This window comes from Sus scrofa, chromosome 2 (genome assembly GCF_000003025.6).
Source record: "Sus scrofa isolate TJ Tabasco breed Duroc chromosome 2, Sscrofa11.1, whole genome shotgun sequence".
NCBI lineage: Eukaryota > Metazoa > Chordata > Mammalia > Artiodactyla > Suidae > Sus > Sus scrofa.
Window position 1 is genome coordinate 88,664,079 of NC_010444.4, and position 22,029 is coordinate 88,686,107.

Genomic DNA, 22,029 nt, shown 5'->3' on the forward strand with positions numbered 1-22,029 from the left:
ACTTGACTAACAGCTCTGGCAGGGTTCTCTACACCCAGGTATCCTAGCCCACTAAAAACAAACAAAAAGGGAGGAAAAAAATGAATATATACCTTCCATCCAATTACATGGAGCATCACTGAACTGTCTAGATGAGCAAAAGGGAAAATTTAAAAGAACCTTACAGAGCCATCTCTTATTTTACAACAGACATAAGTATAGCCCTGAGAGGTTGAGTGAACTGTCTGAGGTCACATGCGGAGCAGGCCTCTAACCTCCTTTAGCACAGGCTGGAAAAGGCATGAGGCATCTCAATGCATCATAGAAAGAATGGACATTTTAAAAAGAACAACCCTCTATCCAGCTCAGCCCCAGCAGGGCAGTATTTTCAATCACCCCGAAATTCTTCCCAATGACAGTCACCTCAAGGAAGAAACAATATTTAACCAGGAGTTAATAAATATTCAAGCAATTTCAGATTTTATTGTGAAAATAGCTATTTTGACATTATGTCCAGTTTCTCATTAATTAGGATAAATTCTTTACACCATTGATCTTCATCACCACTTCTGGGTATCTATACATAGTCTCTGAGTAAAATATGTTCACGTCAGGCAAGCCTAGAATATTGAAATTATGACCAAAAATGTGATTTTAGGATAGTTTATAACAAAACTATAGTATTTGTACACTACAACAGATGTTTCAAATGATGTACACTACAACGGATGTTTCCAAGATTAGCTTGGTGGAACGAAACCAATACTCATGAGTATACATAAGTTTCTTACTTTTCTTCTTTGCTAGCAGTCTTCCAAAAAGCTAATATTATGTTACAAACACCTCAAGTTTCCACTTTAGGATGAAGAGAAAAATGGAAAGACATCATTTCCTATTTTACAAAATAAAACATCAAGTCAGCAGAAGAATAAAACTCATCTTAACACAATTAACATGAAAGCTTGAGTTCATCCATCCTTCTCCAAGTAATAAAGATGCCAGCACTGCAAGGGAGGCAGCCAACAGTCCAGAGAATGAATGGCCAGCATTGCCTTCTCTCTAGTGCATGACTTGCTTAGGACCGATGAGAATTCTGGCAAGTCATTTCTTCTTGACTTCCAAGGATCTGGGATATGTAAACTCAGTGATTAAAAGGCATTTCTCTGAATTTGCATGAGGAAATCTAAATAATCAGAACAAAGATCCAACTGCTGTTCACGTGGCTAGCTGTTCTCCATTATACCACAACTCAAACCCAATGGCAAATATTCTATCAAATACACACCCAAACTGTATGGTTCAAATATGCAACCTTACACATTGCAGAAAACAAAATGCATTTTACACCTGATAGTGAACTGGTTTCACACTTCGAAATGAAATCAAACATATTCGGTCTCTGAAATTTGAAGGTCTAGTGAGGTTTAAAGCTTTTTTTAGTACATAAAAACTGCTGAGAATTTAATAAAAAACTATAAACCCTCTTCCTAGAAAATGTACACACAAATATACCATCCTTTTTTAGACCATGTCTTCAGTAATAGAACTTGAAAATAATTAACTTCCTTTGCTCTTGTCACTGAAGCAACTGTAAACTTTCTATGACATAATATGTGTATACATATATATATGTGTAAAATAATCAGCTTGTTATGACTTTAGTGCTACAAATATCCACTGCCTTTTTGGCACTTTTAAGGCACAGCCAGAAACAGTCTGGAAAATTGTTCTGGAATTCCAAATTGGTTCCCTCTGTCTCACAAATGCCTAAGTGGTTAGTTCTCTGAAATCAGCAGTTCACAGACCTGTACAGCTGATCCAAGCCAACTGGGTCCAAGGGAATAGGGCCGGACTGATCCAAGGCCTCACATGTGCCTAAATAATCAATAGTCACTCCTCAGTCAACTCCATGGTCCAAGGAAGTCCTAACCTGTCTCTTCTCATTTTATCACCACTCACCAGAGGGGCAGCCAACAACTGGAAGCCTTTACAATGAGCACAAACAAGCAGAAACACTCTAGGGCAGCATTTTCCTAAGTGTATTTCTCAGAACACAAATCCCACATGACACCTACTTAAAAAAAAAAAATCCACATAAAAATTAATTAGGGGGAGTTCCCACTATGGCTCAGTGAGTTAAGGGAGTGATGCTGTCTCTGTGAGGATGCAGGTTCAATCCCTGGCCTTACTCAGTGGGTTAAGGATCCAGCATTGCCAAAAGCTGCAATGTAGGTCACAGATGCAGCTCAGATCTGGTGTTACCATGGCTGTGGTGTAGGCCACAGCTGCAGCTCCAATTCAACCCCTGGTCAGGGAACTTGCACATGTTGCAGGTGCAGCCATAAAAAGAAAAAAAAAAAAAAAAAAAAAAAAAACTTAGGGAAATGATGTATAGAATACAAGTCCTTCTTAGAGTGTGAAACAACATAACAGCATATCTAAGGTTCTGAAAAGCCTACAGTAACTTTGTCTAACCTAGCATTTCCCAAACTTATGTGGCCAAAGAACCCTCTGTTCACATAATAACAATATATTCTGCCAAAATAATATCGTGAACTGCTTCTCCAAAGAACTAAAATACAGTTTTTAAAAAATACTATAATTCCAAATTAATAATAAGGATACAAAAGACTTATTTTCCTGCATTTTTAAAAGACGCTCTCTCGTTTTGCTCTGAACAGACTTCTGTCATAACACTCCCCTCTCTATTTACAAACATCTGGCTCAAAGTTACCCTTTCTTCTATCACTATTCAAGAATGTAAATTCTCATCAGTAATCACTGGCCTCCTCATCTAGAACACATAATTTTTGTATGCTTTTTGATTCAGAGAATACTTCTGCACCTCAAACAAATAATTTTAAGTCTAGGGCAGGTAACCTGGGCTTCTAGCCAACATACCCCAACGAGAGTTTTGGGCTAAAAAATTTGAGACTCTTAAAAAAAAAAAAAAAATAGGAAATCACTTCATCTTTCACACCTCTGTGAAAATCAACATTCTGAAGATCTAGTGAAACTTCCATTAAACCTTTGAGACTTTTTGGTTCATGTAACTAACAACAAATTTCTTAATAATCTGCTTAAGAAATGTGAAAACATTGAAAAGTAACTATAAATTCCACAGAGCTGAAAAAGAAAAAAAGGCAAAGGATAATTCCCTTTTTTTGTTGTTGTTTTTTTGTTTGTTTGTTGGTTTTTTTTTTTGGTTTTTTTTTTTTTTTTTTTTTTGTCTTTTTGCCCTTTCTAGGGCCACTCCCAAGGCATATGGAGGTTCCCAGGCTAGGGGTCTAATCGGAGCTTTAGCCGCCAGCCACAGCCACAGAAACGTGGGATCTGAGCCTCGTCTGTGACCTACCCCACAGCTCTCGGGCAATGCCGGATCCTTAACCCACTGACCAAGGCCAGGGATTGAACCTGACACCTCATGGTTCCTAGTCGGGTTCATTAACCACTGCACCACAACGGGATCGCCAGCAAAGGATAATTCTTAATGCCAACAACATATACAAAAGACCATCCTCAAAACCCAAATACACTATGTGGCTCTGCTCAGGATTTCAATTATATAAATAACCAAACCAAGACAAAGTCATTCACTCAATCCCTGTGAGCCTAAAACAAAAAGCATGTAGACATGCCAAACTTTCTTCATCCAAGCATGGTCCTAGTGTCATAAGAGAACACATGCAAAGTGAAGGAGCCGTGGAAGAGCTTTTTTGAAAACACCTTATCCTCAAATGTAAACCACAGGAAGAAAAATATATAATTACAAACATAAAATCATAGGATTTTAAATATCCTAGGGAAAAGGGGTTCTTGGATTTATCTTGTTCTTTGATGATAAGGCAAAATAGATCTTTAATCATTTGCTGCAAACCTGAGTTTTTTCTTTAAACTCAAGAATGAAATAAATTATATTTAAATTATGCATTTATTTGCAACTAAATACTGAATACTATGTTTGAAGCATTACATTTTTAATCATCGTTTATGTAGACAATGGTAAAATTTACTGAATTTATTTTTTAAAGCCCTTTTATTTTGAAATAGAGAGTCACAAGAAGTTGCAGAAATAGCACAGAGAGTTCCTGTGTAGCCATCCCTCAGCTGCTTCTCTTTACATTTAAGCATTTATATTTTGGTTTTAGAGGGGATACAATTTTTGACACCTTATGAAAAACTGTCAAAAAACTAATAGATGTGGTGAATGTCTCTTCCTAGAAGAGGCTCTAAGAAAACATACTCCGACTTCAACTACCACTTCTATCACACGATGCCATCTTTAAAAATTGGTTTTCTGAGATACCATCACTTCACCAATTTTTGCCTCTTTAATGTCTAGTTGTTTTCCGTTTCTCCAGACTTCTGAAAACTCTAACTCAGCTGATTGAAGTAAGATTTCCTGTTCTTTTATGTTAATACATCTAGCAGTATAAGTGAACAGAAATTACAAATGGAAATCAAAAGACTTTGGATTTAACGTAAAATCGCCAATCCTCTGGTCCTCAAAAAACATACCCAGGTTGAAATCTGATTCATTACGTGTCAATATCAACCTTTTAGGGGGAAAAAACATTGTTATCCTCAACATTCTTCATAGTATCTTTGGAGTTAAGAGAATGGTTGGCCTTATGGATGATGGATGGCAGTTTGTTGATGGAAGATCTTTACCTTATAGGAATTATCTGACCAATTTTCTAATCCTTTAGTACCAATAAATATAAACACAACAAAGTCCCTTTTATCATATTATCCTCTACCAAAAGAAAGGGGCTCATAGTATTTCAAGACTGTGGACCATTTATCTCAGCAAACTTCAACTTTATCCAAAGCAGATCCTGACAGGTTGGTCACAAGCTCTCTGATCTCTGTGCACAGGAGTTCCAAGTGCCTCCTGTATGTGTGGCTGATCCCTGGAGTGATTTGTGCTCAGTCATAGCTTCCTAGCGTCTCGTTAGCTTAGCACTTCCTGTGTGTGTGGCTGATCCCTGGAGTGGTCTGTGCTCAGTCCTATAGCTCATTGGCTTATACCAAAAAAACTCAACTAAGGAACCCAACACAGAAATTCTCAACTAAATCACACTCTGCATTCTAGAAAAGATAGTCTGAAAGCATCCTGGCATAGATAGCATACAGCTAAAGGTAATTCAAAGCTGGAAGGACCAAAAGGAAATAAATCATATTTACAGTAGTTTTTTTCTACTAAAAAGGGACAAATACTTGCTATCCTAAAATGCTATCTTTTGGTTAAACTTTCTACACATCAAACATGACAGTATACTTACTGGCTGCATCACTGTGTCGTAAGAACATGATCTCTCCCGTTCTTATAAAAATGTACGCATATTTTTCTTACTCCTGGACATTAATGGTTTTATGGACAGAAAAATTTACAAAACTGAGTATTCTCTTTTGACTTTGCCCATGAAGAAACTTAGATTTAAATTTACCATTTGATTTTAGAATCTTTTGGGGTTAATATAGTTCCTTCTCCCACCAATTTTTTATTTTTCCTAAAACTAATTTTAATTGTTCTGTTTTACATGTGTTTGAGGATTGTTAGCCACTTCAAGTACTTCTTGGAAGTTTTAGTAGAAATCATAATTGAAAATTGCTAACCCTGACTAAAGCATAAACAGATTAATGTGCTAACCACCCTTTTCCAATATCCATCAGTCCTAGAGAATACTGTTCTGCAGTCATGATTCCCAGCATAGAAAACTCATATAGATTTCTGATGGCTGGATAGAAAACTGACACATAACACACATAACACACACACACACACACACTCATGCACACGCTCGTGCTCGCTCTCTCCGCCCCTCCCTGTTGCAGAAGTCAAAATTACTAGTTACTTTCCCTCAATGCATCCAAACAGATGAACAAGATTTTGAAGACTACCATGATTCTCATTTAATTAAAACTTTCAAGAAAAAATATTTACAGTGACTTAAAGACTCCTGCATAAATAGATTCTTAAATACAGAACACATTGAGAGGATGCAGGTCAAACACAGCTGAGCTCCACTCAGCTCAAATTAGACGAGTCTCCTGACTACAAAGCTGTTTCCTTAACACGGGGGTTCCTGCAGGACGTGATAGATTTGCCGAGCACCATAATAATCTTTTAAGACACTAATCAAAAACATGGTCCTATATTTTAAAAACCCCAGAAGTGATTTTAGGACAACAGAAGCACCTCAGCCACTAAAATAAGCAGGAGTCTACTATAAGTAAAATTACCTGCACAGCAAATCCTTTAACAGCTCAGCAACCAATAAACAGAAAATGTTCTTAAAAATCTACTGCCATTTCCGATTATTCCACTGGCTACTTCAACTGTAGTTAAATCTCTATGGAAAATATTAGTTGTCATAAAGCTTTTGACTACATGATAGGTTTCTTATGAAAGAACACTGGTCTGAGCCAAGCATGGTGAACTTGGACCAGACACCCAGTAGGGACTTGTTACTCTGGCAGTGGGCTCCTCCTGAGTAGGGTCTAACAACTGGGCAATTGTCAAGAAGACTTTACAATCAGGCAGAATAACGATGACCAACCCATTCAGCTCTCCTGAAATCATTCCAAGAAAGAAATGACTAGACTTAAAGATGTATTACAAATACACAAATTTAAAGCTCCAATGAACTGAAAGAGCCCTTGCTAACCTATATTGAACACATCAGCAAATACTGTTATACAGAAGTGCATATAGTCAGACAAATATTACATATAATCACCTTTACTATATATGTATCTGGTAGCACCCCCCAAAAAAAGATTAGACTTATGAGAACATAATTATAAAACACATTCCTCATTGCTTTTTAAAGTTAAATACAGGTTTTTCTATTGAAATAAATGGAATATTAGAATAATATATTTTTCCTAAAGTCTAATTTAGGCATCATATTTCTAAAGATAAGAAAAAGGCCTCAGCCAAAGAGCCACATATTAGATATTCAAACTGGTCTAAGGAAACTAAATTAATAAATTAACTAAATAAATTAAGAGTGCACATTCAGAAGAGAAGTGTAGCTTTTGGTCAACAACATGTGAACCAAAGGCAAAAATCTGCCAAGGTTAAGGCAGGTTTTTATGTACAGTACAATGTGTTTTCTCCCCCCCCCCAAGTTCATTTAGCATTCACATGGATGTTTTTAAAGTGCATTGCCAAGCTAAAACATAAGCTTCCTAACTAAAAAAAAACTGCTGTCATAGAAAATTTCTTTTGTTTTAGAATCTTCCTTATACCTATGTAAAACATTTTCTTTTTTTCCCTCGCACGCTTAGTGTAAGAATGACTGCGACAATTATGAGACTTGAATACAAAGCATAACCAGTGTCAGGGGGATAGCCGTTGTATGGAATTACTTTCTTCTTCTGCTGGAGTCAGTTTAAGTGTTGGCAGTTTCCGAGGAGGAAGCTGAGGGCTTTGGCGAAGATTGTCATCCATCTGTGGAAAGAACAAAAGATACATCTGACTAATGGCTGTGGCACCACTGATACAGACTATGGCCTCCTCGTCCAAACTATAGCCCAGAGAGTATAGAACCTAATGTTTCTAGAACTGCCAGAGAAACCTTTTTCTTGCAAGTAATCTCTCAGGAATTCTGTACATCACACCTAAATACTGGCTGACTCCATACATTTATAGCAACAAAATAGCTCATCCTTGATGCCTTCACACAATTATAATAATTCCACAAAATGAACATCCTATTGAACTCCTCAACCATAATATGACTTGGTTTAAGAGATCTTCTAGTAAGTGTAAAAGCAGTATTTCTATTACACAGTTTATAAATAAAGTAGGTTCACCTACAGTACCTCATTTGATCTTCCCAACACAAGTGTAAAGAGGGAAAAAAAAAAAAAAAAAGCAGACACAATCATTCCTCATTTTACAGATTAGCAAATGAAGCTCAGAAAAGTTACCAACTTTGCATTAGGTTGCAAAGCTTATATCAGAGCTGATATCTGAGCCAAGGTCGTCTTATTCTATAACTGCTGTTCTTTCAACTATACCTCATTGCCTGAATAAAAATGACCTGCCCGCCACTCAAAAAGATCACCTCTTTTAGGCTGTGAGTATTTAGACCAAAGGAATCTAGGAGAAGCGACAAAAAGAAGGATAAATTATTTAGTCCTAATCCAGAGGCAATGCAAACAATAGGTCAATTCTAAGTCTACAGAAACAAATTAGTATGGAGTATATTAAGAAAATGTCTAAGAGTTTCACACTTACCCTAAGACGTCCTAGTGCACCCCTGGAAACACTAGGAGAGGGGTTACTTAGAACTGAATCAGAGCTTAGAAAACTGCCTTTAACCCATAACCACGGTGCAAGGTTCAGGTTCTGCGGTTAAGCTCTTTCATAAAGACTTGAGAGCAGGTACATCAACGACCCAAAACCAATAGCATATAGCATCTTATTACCCACTTGATAGGTGATAGGCAGGCTTTTCTGGAGTTCTAAATATGTGCAGAGCAAATCCCTTATCTTCTCAAGATGCTTTTGTAAAGCATAGAGGAAATGTTTCAGCAGAGGTACATGGGATTTATACTAAAGGAAAGAGAATAAAAGATTAACTCTTAATTTGCCAATGGGAAAAAGTATTCCCAGTGAACTATTTGAATCAATTGTGCTAAGATGTCTTTTTTTTTTTCTTGCAAGAACTACGTTCCTCAAACATAACTTCCTTTTTTAAAAATTCTAGATTTTCTGTCCAAATGGTGAACAGTGGTAGCCAAGAGAACTTGTTGTTCTAATGTCTTATAGCAAACAGTGACCTGTACTGAAGGGCAGATGGCAAGCGGGGTGGGGAGGGGGCAGTGCCGGAGAGAGGGTCAGGAGACTTCCATATATTGATGATGCCAAGATGGAGGCATACAAAGTGGTGACAGGGCCTCCTGGTTGCACTTTCTGCACATGTAGGGATTTCATGGTTCCTTTCACATGTCTGTAATGAATTGGCCACACAGAAAAATGGAACTATACCGACCAGCCTTCCTCTAACAGAAAAGTGTCTAGAACAGTCTGAGTAATCTTCCCTTTATCCACACTGAACTTTCAATGTATTTCCTTTCATGAGATTCACCCGATTAGGCTAAGAATTAAGACAAATATGGTTTTCATTCGCCTTACCCAAACTTTAATAAGAGACACATGATATACCATAAAATGAAATGAAATGGTCATTCCACAGAGTGGCAGTTATATACCTGGCTATTAGCACCAGCAGTAATGGATACATAATTTCATTCACACATTAGATACATAATTTCATTCATACATTAGATGGCTAACTGCGTAGCCCATGCTGGAATCCAATTTCTAGGGTTCAAATCCCCTCTCCACCTCTTGCCAGCTGAATGACCTCAGGCAAGGTGATATTAAAAGCTACTCTTGAAGCTTCAGTATCTCATCTGTAAAATGCGGGTGACAGAGAACCTGCACACACAGAGCTGTCAAGATTAAATGAGGTAATTCATATAAAGCGCATATAATACAGTGCCTGAGACTTGATCCTCAGAACGTCTAGCCAGTGTTATTAGGCCACACTGCCCCATTAGTCTGTGGAAGAATGAATGAACCATTATCCATTTAGATAAGGAAAAAAAGCAAGTTCAGACACTTAAGGAAAAAATGCATAACTCTCTTGTATTTTTCCAATTAGAATCCATTGAAATTTCCATTGCTGGCTCTCTCCCCTATGGAATTCCTCAATATTCCTCCAACCAAATGAACACTCCCAAAGTGGCAAAATATGCACACTGGTGAAAAACTGTAGACAACGTTTAGAACAGAGAAGGATATAAAGGAGCCCAAATAAAATTGTTTATGTGACAGAAAGAAAAAGACATCATAGTGCTACTAGCAAGCAAGGATATATACAGGTGTTTACAATCTCAAGAAATGTTAACCCTCAGAGACAGACAGAAGCTCACAGCAAGAAGTGTTTTTTGTTTGCCTCTCTCTCTCTCTCTTTTCTTAAGCCAGGCTTTTGGGTTTCCTAGCTTGGAAAGTACTAATTGTGTGGTAGAAGTAAACCCAGTACCATTATCAGATCTTTCCCCAAAGCAATCAGGCCATTACTGGCTTCAAAATACTATATTTAGTACAACATTAGTAAATGTATGAAATTTAAACAGCATTCTGAAAAAAATTAATTTTAAGAAAAACTGAAAGGGTAAAGTTAATGCATAACCCAAATTACAATGTTAATTGCAGAAAGGAAAATACTAAACTACTATAAAATAATGATTGAAGTAAATGTGACCTTTTCAATCAAGTTGGATTCCTTATTTACAAGTTGTGTGAGTTTCTGCAGATTTGCATCTACCGTTTCTGGTCCAGCAGGAGAGATGCCTAAGAAGCCAGGACAGAAATCAGAAAGAGGAAATTTTGAAAGCCTTATAAGCTGTTTAGACTGAAAGAATTTGGAGTCTACCCACCCTCCTAAGTGCCCCAACCCCCACATCCAGCCCCCTAAAAAGTGAAATGAAAAACCATTCTGGGCTCAAAGGCAAAGTTAAGAAAGAGAGTAATGCTCCAAAACCAAACCTTAAGCAAGAGGACTAAATCTTTGCGTTCTCTCTTTCTGATGGGTTAGTGGAGGGGAAAAAAAAAAAAGGACTAAATCTGTCCTTAAGGAGACCCTATTAGCCAAGCATTATGCACACAGCCAAAGTAATTAGTAAGGGCACAGCAGTCCTCATTTCCTTCTCAAGTTTAAGTTGTACCTTTCCCCACCCATTTCAAACAGATCTTCAGTTAACAACTAGTTGAACAGCTTTTTAAGGCAGTGACTCCCAAACAGATATCCACCAGGCATCCAAAGTTTTGGGAGGGACTCAAAAAATACAGATTCCTAGGATCTATCCCTAGGAGATTCTAATTCTGTAAATCTGGTATAGGACCAAGCTTTTGTGTTTGTCCTGTAGTCAGGTCTGCTAACCACTGCGCCAAAGTAACAAGGTTAAAAGTTACCCAATTTCATGACTCCCAGACTACTAACCCCTCTCTTGTTATATGCAAATAAATGTATTATATACAAGACACATGACCCACTATAAAAAAGAAACTGTCCCTAAGCCAACTATCCTTATAACTGCTATTTCTTAAAAGGACAATTTCTGCCATCTCTCCCAATACAAATTTAGTGTCCCAGTCACTTAAGCACAGGCCCCACACTCCCAAAGAATCAGAGCCTAAGTGACAGGTGCTCTATTTACTATACCTCCGGTCTGATGCAATCAGTTTTCAAGTAGTGGAATCATGGGAGTGTACCTCACCAAAATCAATCTGCTGCTGATTTCTGTTCATGCAGGAAAATGCTAGAAGCAACATTTAAAGTAATTGCCCATTTGCATTAGGATAAATGCTATCTTTCAGCAGGGCTGTAGTTAACTTTTAGCAGAAAATGACCCACTTCAAAGGGGCAATGTTTAAAGAATAAGAAGAAAGAATTGCATAAAACCCAGAAGAATAAACAAAAGCCAAACATATACTTATCTATTTAAATAAGAACTAACACATGGGAATAAAAATAAGGTTGGAAAAATGCAACTTTTTGAAATTCTATAAATCAGCATTTAAAGGCAATACACAATTTTTTTTTTTTTTAAGGGCTGCACCTGCGGCATATGGAGGTTCCTAGGATACAGGTCCAGTTGAGCTACAGCTTCTGGCCTACACCACAGCCACAGCAACATCAGATCTGAGCCATGTCTGCAACCTACACCACAGCTCACGGCAATGCCAGACCCTTAATCCACTGAGTGAGGCCAGGGATCGAACTCTGAAACCTCATGGTTCCTAGTCAGATTCGTTTCCACTGTGCCATGACAGAAACTCCATACATTTTTTAATAAGTAATGGATTTGGCTTGTACATCCTTGGGAGAATATGCAAATATTCTATGTAAGTAAAGATCAGCCAAAGAGAAACCAGCTTACCTCCAAGACTAAGCCTAAAATAACTGTTTAGGATGTCATCACAAAATCGACACAGGTTGAAAAGCTGTTTCAAATGTTCTTGTAACTGAACTTTAGGAAAGCGTACTTTATAAAGAGGTGCAAGATAACCAAACACATAGGCATCCAAGGTAGAAGGCCTAAAAATAAGGATATTTTGAAAAGGATGTAAGAAAATATTAATTTGGAATATTAGAAAAATTTTTTTCTCGAATACACTTGTCAGTTCTGAAGTATATAGTATAGTCTTTTAAAAGGTTTACCACCCATTCTAGTGTATAAGAATGATGCAACCAGGACTTTACTCATTAGCAGTTTTTTAAAAAAAATACCCATTTTATTTAGAAGAAAATTAAGCTGTAAATTAAAGATTCATTTTATTCAAAGTGTTATACAGAGACTGGAGATAGGGTGGGAATAGTCGTAGATGTTTTAAATTTACATATGGAGGATATTAAGTCAATGTGAGATTACCACCAACAGAAAAAGTTTCCTATAGTAAAAATCCATTAAATATTTTTTAACTGAAAATCTCATTGGGGGTGGGGTGGGGGAGCCCAGCAAGGGAACTCGCTTTAAATAACTGCTCACTGAATATATGCAAAAAAAAACCCATCAAAATGGCTTTTAAGGGAATGTACTCACGTATCTCCAAAGAAAAACTGAGATGTTCCCAATCTGTTTGACAGAAGATTTAGGCACTCCTTGGCATCTCTGTATATCTAATAAGGATGAAATGACATCTCAAAGGTAGGAAAGATGCTCTGGAGCTCCTTTGCAGGCAGGCACCTATAGGTAAGTTCATCTCGGCCTTCTCTCATCCCTCGAGAGCCCTTGCTCTGAAGGCAATCCCGACCATACCTGAGCTTCTACTTCTCGGAGGTGGTAGAGCGGAGGCACTCCTCTGGTCAGGAGAATCCTATTCAGAGCTCCCTTAGACATTCTTCCAGGCAGGATCAAACTCAAGGGAAAAGGAATTCGTGAAGCAAACCAAGGCTTTGTCACAGTAAAGTAGTTGTCACTCTCAACCCAGAAAGTGTGAAGCTACAAAAAGAGGGGAAAAAACAATACAAGGATATTCATTTATTAAAAGATCACTTAATGTACAAAAATAAATAAATATACAAAATGAATAGTTCCCATTGTGGCTCAGTGGAAATGATTCTGACTAGTATCCATAAGGATGCAGGTTCGATCCCTGGCCTCACTCAGGGAACTTCCATATGCCATGGGTACAGCCCTAAAGAGACAAAAAAATAATAACATAAATAAATAAAATAAAAGATCACTTAATGTGAACATTTTTCATAAATATCCTTGAGTAAAGTTACCTTCATACAAATTTTCCAGTTAGAATGACTCAAGGATAAATCAAGACTTTTAAATGCATGAGTTTTCTTGTTTGCTCTATCCCAGGTGCTTACCCAGGACATGGCCTGGAATACAGTAGGTGCTCAAAGAATATTTGTTAAATGAATGAATTACAATTGGCCTGGTTGTATACATGGAGCAACAAACTCCATCTTCCACAGAGAACCTTTATTTCCAGAATGACATCTTTCACTTTGTTGTTTCACATACTAGTTGAATGGATGTCTAACAGGAACCAGTTTCACGGTTACATAAAAGAATCAAGATTAATACATAAATGAACTTTCCTCTCTTAAGCCTTTTTCATTATCTTCTAAATAGACTAAATTTTCAGTAGGTCACTAAAATACTGTAATATTCACCAGTGCTCACCACTGCAGGAAGAAGCTTCTCTTCAAGGAGAGCAATGTAAGCCAGGGTATCTGCCCCTTGTTTTGCAGAGAGTTCATAATCAGCATTATATTTCTGTCAAAAAATATAAAACCAAAACCTTAGTAAGTCAAGAGCATCCCAAAACAGGGAAGCTAAATAAATTATTTAGCTCCTACTGTTTCTCAAAAATGGCAAACATATTAAAAGGGGAAAAGAGAAATATGAATTCAGTGACAAATGTTGCTTAATGAAAGTAAAGTTCTTATCACAGCCGTCATGCACACAGAAAGCTCAATTAATGTTAGTTTAGGCTTTTTTTTAATTATTAACTATTATTTCAATGATTTTTTTTAAATCTTATTGGAGTATAGTTGACTTACAATACTGTATTTAGTTTCAACAGAGTGACTCAGTCATACATGTAAATATATCCATTCTTTTTTCTATATAGGTTATTACAAACTATTGAGATTTTCCTGCGCTATACAGTATCAAACTGGTTTTTGTTTTTGTTTTTGTTTTGTCTTTTGAGGGCTGCACCCTCGGCACATGGAGGTTCCCAGGCTAGGGGTCTAATTGGAGCTACAGCTGCCAGCCTATGCCATAGCCACAGCAATGCCTGATCCTTAACCCACTGAGCAAGGACAGGGATTGACTGAACCCGCAACCTCATGGTTCCTAGTCAGATTGCTTCCGCTGCACCTCGACAGGAACTCCCATACAGTATCAAATTGTTAATGACCTAGTTGAGTTTAGTGCATGGAATGTAACACAAACTTAATATGTAGAAGCTATCATTATTTTCATCAATAATGAGGAAAAAGCTCTAATTAGCTGCATTTTCCTCATTAAAAAAGAAAATCTTCCAATTTAGAAAAGTTCTAAATTTTGTTGACAGAAGACTTCTTTTTTTTAAAAAAGTATTGGCAAAACCCACAGGTTTTGCATTTATAAAAACTGTTACATGTTTAAACTTTTGAATACATTATATAAAACTTTGCATGTTCTGACATTTTGTATACATTATTTCATGAAATAATTATCTGCACCTATTGGTTGAAGTGCTTTAAGAAATAAACGTTGATGGATGATGGGAACTCACATGTCATACCCAGCACAAAAGGTGTGGCAATTATGTGACTAAATTTACAATCATATCAATAAGCGTAATAGTGAAGATGGCTAAATTGAATCTGCTTATATCTAAATTTCAATAAAAACGAAGCCAAGTGCACAAAAATATAAACTAATTCACTATACAGGTTTCCTATCACAGTGCAACACATGATTTAGAGCCATGATTCTCAAATCTATTTTAATTCCAATCCCCATGTATCATCGAAAAGTCTAAAAAGTATTTTTAATGTACTTTTTTGAAAACACACAGTGATGAAGAATTTACTTCTTCAAACAGAACCACCCACCTGTTTTCTTAAAAAGTTTAGTATTTTTGCCGGCTGAGAAACAATGTTGTCTTCAGTTGTCAAAACTGGTACATCTCCTATAATCAAAGAACAATTTACATAGAAGGAAGCATTTTGATCTCCTCAGAAGAGATTCCAATACCCTAAAAACTATACCAATCATATTTGGAGGAATAAAAAAATGAGTAAGTCACTTTAGGTTTTTGCAATTTCACAAAGAACAGTTCTGGAGAGCATTTTCACTTCTCATAATTTCCACTGATTTGGCTTGTCCTTTGAAGTATTACTCAGAAAGATCAAAACATAAGCAACACACTGCCAAGGTCATGTAAGAACTAACCCCCCAAGGTACTCCATGGCCACAAGCCTCCTAGCTCTAAATGGGAGTGAGGAAGTTAAACAGGGTAGAAAGGGGTTTTTAAAAGTTTACACTGTACCTCTTGAACCTTTCCAGGTGTTATCTATGACATTGACTTTTAGGGGTGCACCAGAAAATTTGGCGTAAGCCTGAAAGAGAGTTTGCAATAAAACATTTTAGACTGAGTACGTAATGCAAATCTGCAGAGCAGCTTCACTTCAAAGCCTGGTCCCCCGAAGGCAGAGACGCCTGACTCGCGGGCAGAATTCCTCCCCCGACTTCTAGCCGGGGTTGCGCGCGCCAGCTATCAGGATTTTGAGACATCTCCCCCAGCCCCCCAAGACGTTACTGAGAAGCAGAGCAGGGAGCGCGCGCCTCCTGTTTCGGGCTTTCATTCCTCCGCCTAGACTGCTCTGCACGGCTGAGAAAACTCGGAACCAAGCGGAGAAGACGTGACTCTCACGCTAGGCTTCCGCAGGGTCACAGGCTAGGCTGTAACTCGTTGGACGGGAGGGAGCCCAAGGCAGTGCAGCAAGCAGCGCCCCAGCCGGCCTGGGCCCGGAGCGCCGCTGAAACCGCGGCTAGCAGCCGGGACCCCGCCCAGGCAGCCTCGCGCCTCTAGCACCGCCTCTTCTTTCCCGCGCCCTGGCCGGGCGGGACGGCCTCACCATCACCACCAGGGACTCGCTGTGCACGGATGGGAGCCCCCAGCCGCCTCCCCAGCAGCTGAGCTCCAAGGGGGCCGCCATCTTGCAGGGGCCGACCTTTGCTATCCCGGAAGTGCTTTTGTCGCCTAATTTCCGGCACGTGGAACTGAGGGGGCGGGGCGAAAGGGAGGGAAGGTTATTTTGGGGACTGGGAGAGACAGGAAAGGACCCCTGGAGGGGTTAGGGGCATGCTCAGAGCTAGCTTGGCCTAGGGGTAAAGAGTCCTGAGCCCTCAGTCAGACAACCTTAAATATTTATTGGATTTCTAATGTGTCCCAAGCTCATTGAACAGTACTACCGTGGGCTTTAAGCCATTTGTAGACCAGGCATGACAGTTTATTCACAAGACTATTGTGTTTAAAATTATGACATGGGAGGAGAGAATTTGGCATAGAGTAGGCACTCTATAATTGTTTGCCCCTTCCCGCATATATTTGGTTTCTACCCCTTTCCACTCTCGGTCTCAATTATAGTCACCTTCATGTTCACTTGTTACACTCTCCTTAAAAGTAACCCTATTCCTAAAGTTTGTCAAGTGAATTCTACCTTCCTTCAGTCTAGAATATCTTTGTTCCCTCAAAAATGAGCTTAACTGTCACTTCCCTAGGACTATTTTCCAAAGTTAGGAACTTCTGGATTCCTGTAGCCCTTTGTACATGCCTGAATTGTAGCTTCTATCTAATACAGACTTTTTGCCTTTTGGTGTACTGGAAGTTCTTTGAAGACAGAAACAGGAATGGCTTCATAGATGTGAGACCTCAAAGAGGAACCTATACTTAGAGGGGCCCATACTTGCCTTAATGTTCTAGTGTCATTGTCTTAAAATTCTTAATTTTTGAACAAAAGGCCCTGCATTTTTTATTTTGATTGGGTCCTACAAGTAATGCCACCAGTCATGCCTGTGGGCCTAATGGAGGTGAACTACATGTTTATTGAACATCAAACTGACAACTGCTAAGAAAAGCTGAGAAAAAAGAGAAAAGATAGGTCTTGAGAATGCCATGATCCTAACATGCTTACTGGATCTTGGAATAAGGACAAAGTTGCCAGGTTTTTATCTAGATGGCACAGTAGAGTTTCTGGGATACCCTCTCAGTCATTCCTCTGAGTTCTTGCCTTTCCTTTACCCCGAGATGGTTAGGTCCCTTTAAACAACTGAGTAAGCAAAAGAATCTCTGCAAATTTTCATAAAGATACAACTCAACAGGTAATTGCTAAGCACTCCCTTACTGTTTACATAGCCATCTAAATTACAATAGCAATGTGCTAAAGTCCTTTTTCATGTTTCAAAAGCAAAGAGTTCTCAGAAATGAGAAGGGAAGTTATGTCAAAGATGAGATTTCATTAACAAAACTTCAAAGTGAAAAATGTGTAACATATGTACCATTAAAATTAAATGTCAAAATATTTATTGAACAGCTACTATATCCAAACACTATAAGGCTCTGAGAGAATACAGAGATAGATAAGTCATGAGTTCTTCCAGAGTTTATAGTCTACAAAAGAGACAAAAAAAATTAAATGTAACAAGTCAGGCTACCATGAATAAAGTTAAAGATGAAAATAAAATATTATGGAGTTCCTGTCGTGCCTCAGTGGTTAACGAATCTGAATAGGAACCATGAGGTTGCGGGTTTGATCCCTGGCCTTGCTCAGTGGGTTAAGGATGAGCTGTGGTATAGGTTGCAGACACGGCTTGGATCCCGCATAACTGTAGCTCTGGTGTAGGCCAGCAGCTACAGCTCTGATTCAACCCCTAGCCTGGGAACCTCCATATGCCACAGGAGCGGCCCTAGAAATGGCAAAAAGACAATAAAATAAAATACAATAAAATAAAGTATTGTGGAAGCACAGAGCAGGAATGATGCATCTTCTGTGGGATTAGTGGAGGCTGTCTGTTCAGTCTTTAGTACAAAGTAATTCAACTTTGAGATTCAAGTAATTGGACTTACCAGTTTAGAGGATTAAAATCCCAAGCCATAAAGCTCAGAGTCCATATACTACAATCAGACATTTAAAGTAATCGTAAACAGAGAATGTAGACTACTTGAGTCTTGTTTATAAGATGGTGGAGGGGTGAAAATACATCCTCATGGACACACAATGCCTTCTCCCTTATTGCTGCTGTTACATATGACAGTTTCATTTTCATTAAAGAGAAATTAAGTCTCTTAGCATTGAGTTGAGACAGAACAGCATGCTATTGCTTCTGATAAGAGAATCCTTACACACAGGTTTATTTGTGCCTATTTAATAGCAATCTTTTATTGCTGCAATTCCCCTTGAGAGTCTGTATTTGCTAGATTGAATTTTAAAATCCCAGCACAGTTGATTGCACAACCAGGCTGAATATTGCCCCAGAGAACCACACAGAAAGCTGAAACCTTCAGGAATTATGCCTGGTATGGGTAATTGGTCTCTGTGCCTTTTTTTTTTTTTTTTTTTTTTTTTGGCTACTAGAGAGTATTATTCAGAGTTTGTCAAAATCATAATTTCAGATTCCTACCAGGAAGCATACTATGTGCAAAATATTCACATACAGGGGCATGGGGTGACCTGAATTGCAGCTTTGTAATGAGTATTCCAGACAGTGTTTTCCCTGAGAAAGAAAAAAAAATTTTTTTTTTGTCTTTTTAGGGCCACACCCGCAGCACATGGAGGTTCGCAGGCTAGGGGTCGAATCAGAGCTGTAGCTGCTTGCCTACACCACAGCCACAGCAACATAGGATCTGAGCCACATCTGCAACCTACACCACAGCTCTTGGCAACACCAAATCCTTAACCCACTGAGCAAGGCCAGAGATCGAAACTGCATCCTCCCAGATACCAGTAGGGTTCGTTAACCATTGAGCCATGACAGGAATTCCTGACAAAGAAATCTTATTTTTCAAAATATAGACATTAAAAAAATAGCTTCATCTAGTGATAGTTATCTGAACTCAGGGGACCTGATTCTTGGCATCCATTCCTATCCTATCATATGTTTTTTAACTTAGTAACCATGGTGCGGGGTCTATTAGGATATTTTGTATAGGTGATTAAGAATCTGTAAAATAATGCTGTCAGCAAAGATGAAAGTTTTGTGACAAGTGATCATGCATTGTGAACTTGGGCATCATTTTCAACTCTAAATGTCTTTAATCAGTAACATGTTCAGATATGGAAGTCCTGGGGAGGAAAATAACAAACACTGAATAAGAATCAGGAGAGCTGGTTTCCTGACTTTGTTTCTAACTAGCCATATGACCTTGAGCCAATCATTTTTACCTTTATTCCTCAACTCATTTACTTTTAAAGCAAAGGTTCTTTTAGTTCTGAGATACTATCATTCTACATGTGATAAATATTTAATGATAGTTGATATTCATGGAGCAATTTCTACACACCAGATATTGTTTTAAGTATCCAACAGAATTCATTTGGTAGACATAACAATGCCATAAAGTGAGTGCTTTTATGGTCTTCTGTTTTCAGGGAGAGAAATTAAGGCACAAAGGTGTTCATTAATCTTCCCAAGAAGATCAGAAATTGGTAATTAATTATCACCGATAGGCGATAGAGGCATGATTTGAACCCAGGCAGTCTGGACTCATACTCTTAACCACTCTGTCATCCTGACTGTTGCCTTCTAAGTAGCCCTTGAAAAATCCCAGTTTCACTCAGAGTAGAATTATCAGTGCATGATATTACTGTCATTACTTGTTTAATAGTATTTGTTTAGAATTAATCCATTAAGTCAGTTCATGAAGCAACATCTATATGCCTAGCACCCTGCTGGACTGTAAGGGAATAAAAACTTATATTCATGCTTTCAGAGGGATAGTTGAGAAAACAAGACCTACATATTTGAGGTAGCTAGAGCTGATTAGGAGGTACTATTTTGTCAAGCAGACCACAAATCTAATGTGGTTTTAGACAAAGGCTCTATTGTACTGTAATTCTTGGCAAAGGCCTGATGGAAGAAGTAGAACTTTAGCTGACCTTGAAGGATGTGTACACTGGATTTAGATGAGCACAGAGGAAGGCACTCCACATGGGCTATGCTACATGAGTCAAAGCATGGAGTTGGAAATAAAGAATCTGAAGACAGGTGAATGAATGATGGATGCTGATTTTGATAATAAGCTCAAGACTGGTCAAGAAGATGGAGAACCAGAATTGGTGATATTAGAAGGAATGGAGACAGGTAGTTTTGAAGAATTTTTACAAAACAGTAAAAGTATATAGACAGTAGTAATGGAGTCACACAGTCATGGATGGAGGAGTGGAATAATTTGATTCACGGACACTGTAGGAGGAAAAGTTTTATGAACTCATAAATTGTATTATATGAATTAAAATGTTGTGAAAATGAAAGGAGGAAATGCTGAAGAATATTATTAAAAGAAAGTCATCTGGCACCCTTGCACTGAGCATTTTTCCTTGAACACATTGTTGGAAATCAAATTTCACGTGGTTACTAAAGAAAATTAGGTAACAGGAATAGGGGCTGGTATATCCTGAGGAATATATCAGATGAAGGAAGGAAAGAAATAGAACAGGAGCAGGAGTCTCAAGATAAAGTATTTGAAGGAGATGACAGGATGAATCTACATACAGATGAAGACAGATTGGCCACCTAGTGAGCAAAAAGCCTGAAGATGCCAGAGAAAAGAGGGATGGGTCTGAGGAATTACCCTAGGACTGAGGGGTTGAGATGAGGAGCTTGAGCAGTGGAGCTGGCAGTGACAATGAGAGACATTCCTTCTGACATGGGAGGAAGTTTCAAGGGGAGCATGAGATGCTGAGTTAGCTCAAATCCATTACCCTCAAATTTCCCTGTAATATTAGAAAACAAATCAAAAGAGCCTGAGGGAAAGAGATTGTGGCTTTAAAGAGAGAAAGAAAGCTGTTTAGAGACTGTACCAGGGATTCAGTAAAAATGTGAATGGAAACTTTGCTGACAGTGGCAAGGGTCAAATTTAAATCAGTATGAAAGAGACAAATCAAGTGACAGCCATGGGCAAGCTAATAATTCGATGCATTTTCAAAGAGACATTCTTTAAGTATTTTATTCAATTTTTTCATGGAAATGAAGTTAGCTAGAGAACATAACAGGATCAGTTCACATTTTACCAGTTCCATCTGTTAGAAGTCCTATGTGGAGACCTTGGTTTTAGTGCCCTTTGCAGTTTGGTCCTGGGGATGATAGAAGAGGGAGGGGATCCTAGGAAATGCCCTGTGAATCAAAGAAGATGGACTCTAAACCTTCAGCAGTGAGCAGCTTCAACTCAGCCATCTTGAAGTCAAGCCAAGTTAGTATGGTTTTATGACTGGCTTAGAAATTTAAATGGGGAGCCAGGTTATTTCTTTCATATGGCATCAAGCCTATTGGGCAGTGATATACGTCGAAAGGGATATATGTTGCTCCTCCAGCATAGTGAAACTGTTGTCTGTATTTTGCACAAGCATACCTTAGAAATTGTGCCAGTTGAGTTCCAGACTATCACAATAAAGCAAATATCACAGCAAAATGAGTCACACGAATATTTTCGTTTCCCAGTGCATGTAAAAGTTATGTTTACATGATAGTCTGTTTAGTGTACAATAGCATTATGTCCAAAAATAACCCAATGTACATGCCTTAATTAAAAATGCTTTATTGCTTAAAAAAATCCTAACCATCATCTGAGCCTTTGATGAGTCACAATCTTTCTGCAATAGTAACATCAAAGATGACTGATCACAGATCACCATAAGAAATGTAATAGTGGAGAAGTTTGAAACACTTTGAGAATTTCCAACATGTGACACAGAGACACAAAATGAGCAAATGGTGTTGGAAAAATAGGGCCAA

At 38.2% G+C, this 22,029-nt stretch overlaps 1 protein-coding gene across 5 annotated transcripts; it reads right to left on the reverse strand.

The window, feature by feature from the left end:
* Positions 433-16,289, reverse strand: MTX3 (metaxin 3). Of its 5 annotated transcripts, none has more exons than XM_013994940.2 (10): positions 16,155-16,289; positions 15,566-15,635; positions 15,129-15,205; positions 13,705-13,797; positions 12,823-13,005; positions 12,607-12,683; positions 11,944-12,101; positions 10,266-10,354; positions 8,426-8,548; positions 433-7,438 (listed from the first exon to the last, which is right to left on the reverse strand). In XM_013994940.2, the coding sequence occupies exons 1-10, from the start codon at positions 16,233-16,235 to the stop codon at positions 7,328-7,330; spliced, it is 1,062 nt and encodes a 353-aa protein (XP_013850394.1). In that variant the 5' UTR covers positions 16,236-16,289; the 3' UTR covers positions 433-7,327. The 5 variants fall into 5 exon arrangements, with proteins under 5 accessions (XP_013850394.1, XP_013850395.1, XP_003123801.1 ...); XM_013994941.2 differs by having other exon boundaries at positions 8,422-8,548; XM_003123753.4 differs by lacking the exon at positions 8,426-8,548.